Here is a 3412-nt window from a genome sequence, read left to right as displayed (position 1 = left end):
ACAACATTATGGGTGATATACCAGAGTTCAAAAGAGGACACATTGTTGGTGAACGTCTTGCTGGCGCATCTGTGACCAAGACAGCAAGTCTTTGTGATGTATCAAGAGCCACGGTATCCAGGGTAATGTCTGCATACCACCAAGAAGGACGAACGAACCACATCCAACAGGATTAACTGTGGACGCAAGAGGAAGCTGTCTGAAAGGGATGTTCGGCTGCTAACCCGGATTGTATCCAAAAAACATAAAACCACGGCTCCCCAAGTCACAGCAGAATTAAATATGCACCTCAACTCTCCTGTTTCCACCAAAACTGTCCGTCGGGAGCTCCACAGGGTCAATATCCACGGCCGGGCTGCTATAGCCAAACCTTTGGTCACTCGTGCCAATGCCAAACGTCGGTTTTAATGGTGCAAGGAGCACAAATCTTGGGCTGTGGACAATTTGAAACATGTATTGTTCTCTGATGAGTCCACCTTTACTGTTTTCCCCACATCCGGGAGAGTTACGGTGTGGAGAAGCCCCAAAGAAGCGTACCACTCAGACTGTTGCAGGCCAAGAGTGAAGCATGGGGGTGGATCAGTGATGGTTTGGGCTGCCATATCATGGCATTCCCTTGGCCCCATATTTGGTGCGTCACTGCCAAGGACTACTGAACCATTCTGGAGGACCATGTGCATCCAATGGTTCAAACATTGTATCCTGAAGGAGGTGCCGTGTATCAGGATGACAATGCACCAATACACACAGCAAGACTGGTGAAAGATTGGTTTGATGAACATGAAAGTGAAGTTGAACATCTCCCATGGCCTGCACAGTCACCAGATCTAAATATTATTGAGCCACTTTGGGGTGTTTTGGAGGAGCGAGTCAGGAAACATTTTCCTCCACCAGCATCACGTCGTGACCTGGCTACTATCCTGCAAGAAAAATGGCTTAAAATCCCTCTGACCACTGTGCAGGACTTGTATATGTCATTCCCAAGACGAATTGACGCTGTATTGGCCGCAAAAGGAGGCCCTACACCATACTAATAAATTATTGTGGTCTAAAACCAGGTGTTTCAGTTTCATTGTCCAACCCCTGTACTTTAAAATAATGCAGTGGTGTGGATATTTTTTTGGCTTTTGATACTATAGTCCAATCAAAAACCAGGCCGGTCAAAAAAAAAATTTTAAGGAAAAAAATAATTAACTACAGGAAACGACCTAAATAAAATCCTGCCTTTAAAGATCCATCCATCCATCCATTTTCCAAACCGCTTTATCCCTCATGGGGTCGCGGGGTTGCTGGTGCCTATCTCCAGCGTTCTGCCTTTAAAGATGATTTCCACAAATGTATTTTTTTTTAAGTTGGAATGTAATATTACAAGGTAGGTTACAATAGTGAGAAAGGCAAGTTAATTTGTAAATCACATTTCAGTAACCAGACTATTCAAGTAAACATTGAAGTCAGTTTTCAACTCCGTAAACAAATAAAATATTTCAACCATTTTATTTCAGCTGTGAAAGAAGTTCCGACACCACCACCTGCTGGAGATAAACTGATACAGCAGATTGTTTGATTTAATACGTGACAAACCGGTTAGAGAAACAGAAAGTATTTTCAGACGTTATTGAACTGAGCTGAGACGCCATTACTGGGTGTCAGATCTCTGCTGAATGAACACGGAAATACTTGGAAGATTTTAAGAAGAAGCAGCTGAAACTTTTGGTGAGTTTGGCTGTTGAAATAATTCAACACAAAATGGCTGAGAAAATCGCTCTTTTTGAAAGTTTCCTGAGCTGCCATGTGTGTTCAGAGACTTTCAGAGATCCTGTGTCTCTGAGCTGCAACCACAGCTTCTGTTCAAGCTGCCTGCAGAAATTCTGGGAACAAACTGGAAACAAGAACTGTCCCATCTGTAAAAGAAGATCTTCCAAGGATGATCCATTAGTAAACTTCACTCTGAAGGAACTGGCTGACTCTTTTACTGGAAGAAAGAAATCTGGATCATCTGAGGCAGAAAAAGGAGCAAAGCAGCTGATGGTGGTCTGCAGCAAACACCAAGAAGACCCTAAACTGTTCTGTGAAGACGAGCAGAGAGCTGTGTGTTCTGTCTGTGAGTTTTCTCTCCACCAGAGTCACAAAGTGGTTCCTGTAGAACAAGCAGTCAGTGAGCTGAAGGAACAGCTGAGATCTGACTTAAAGTCTCTGCAGGACAAGAGGAACAAACACAAACAGGTGGAGAAAACATACGAGGATGTGATTCAACACTCCAAGAAGCAGCTGTTGTCCACAGAGAGACAGATCAGAGCAGAGTTCAACAAGCTCCACCAGTTCCTGAAAGAGGAAGAGGAGTTCAGACTGGCAGCTCTGAGGGAGGAAGAGGAGCAGAAGGGGAAGATTATCAGCAGAGAGATGAAGAGGATCCAGGAGCAGATCTCCTCTCTGTCAGACAGCATCTCTGCTGTTGAAGAAGACCTGCAGAAAGACAACGTGTTGTTCCTCAGCAGTTATAAAGCCACTCAGAGCAGAGCCAGAGGTCAGAGGTCACTGTCAGATCCACAGCTGGTCTCAGGAGCTCTGATAGATGTGGCCAAACACCTGGGCAACCTGTCCTTCAGAGTCTGGGAGAAGATGAAGGACAAGGTCCACTTCAGTCCTGTCATTCTGGACCCAAACACTGCATATAGATTACTCTACCTGTCTGATGATCTGACCAGTGTGAGATGTGGAGACACTTGGCAGCAGCTTCCTGATAATCCAGAGAGAAACACTATGTACCCTGAGGTTTTTGGTTCTGAGGGCTTCAGCTCAGGGAAACACAGCTGGGAGGTGGAGGTGGGAGACCATCCTGACTGGAATATCGGTTATGTTAAAGAGTCAGTTGAGAGGAAGGGAGAGACATCTGCTTCACCAAAAGATGGAACCTGGTGTTTAGTTCATGGTGATGGAAAATGCAATAATGGTTCTGGTCAAACTCTCACAGTGAAGAAGAATCTCCAGAAGATCAGAGTCCAGCTGGATTATGACAGGGGGGAGGTGTCCTTCTACGACCCTGAAGACATGTCTCACATCTACACTCACAGAGACACTTTCACTGAAAAACTCTTCCCTTTTTTAGCTGTTGGAGAAGCTGCTGATGCCAAAACTTCTGATCTCAAAATCTGTCAAACTGAGATTTCTGTTTAAAAATCAAAGTTGTGTTTTTAAAATATATATATTTTTTAGACTGCAGTTAGACCAACCTTTGTTTTAAATTGCAAATGAACACAATATTGTTTTCAAGGTTTTTAAACTTTAATTCGAAATTAAAAATAGGAAAACATGACTAAATTTTTTTTTTGAAAATCAAAACATCTTTATCATTTAATGACTGTTTTTATTTTTGTGAAACTAGTAAAAAATAACCATTTAGGAATGTTTTTAC

At 43.1% G+C, this 3412-nt stretch overlaps 1 protein-coding gene across 1 annotated transcript; it reads left to right on the top strand.

The window, feature by feature from the left end:
* The first annotated feature begins 1620 nt into the window (after positions 1-1620).
* Positions 1621-3192, top strand: LOC118564882 (nuclear factor 7, brain-like). The gene has a single exon (XM_036144214.1). It carries the CDS (start codon positions 1747-1749, stop codon positions 3172-3174), a length of 1428 nt encoding a protein of 475 aa, XP_036000107.1. The 5' UTR covers positions 1621-1746; the 3' UTR covers positions 3175-3192.
* Positions 3193-3412: the final 220 nt, after the last annotated feature.

This window comes from Fundulus heteroclitus, chromosome 12 (assembly GCF_011125445.2).
Source record: "Fundulus heteroclitus isolate FHET01 chromosome 12, MU-UCD_Fhet_4.1, whole genome shotgun sequence".
In the NCBI taxonomy this organism is placed as follows: domain Eukaryota; kingdom Metazoa; phylum Chordata; class Actinopteri; order Cyprinodontiformes; family Fundulidae; genus Fundulus; species Fundulus heteroclitus.
The sequence above is the reverse complement of the archived record's forward strand: the minus strand, read 5'-3'. Positions and strand labels throughout refer to the sequence as shown.

Excerpts from the sequence above, each read along its gene's own strand:
- LOC118564882 (XM_036144214.1), top strand. The coding sequence starts at position 1,747 with ATGGCTGAGAAAATCGCTCTTTTTGAAAGTTTCCTGAGCTGCCATGTG.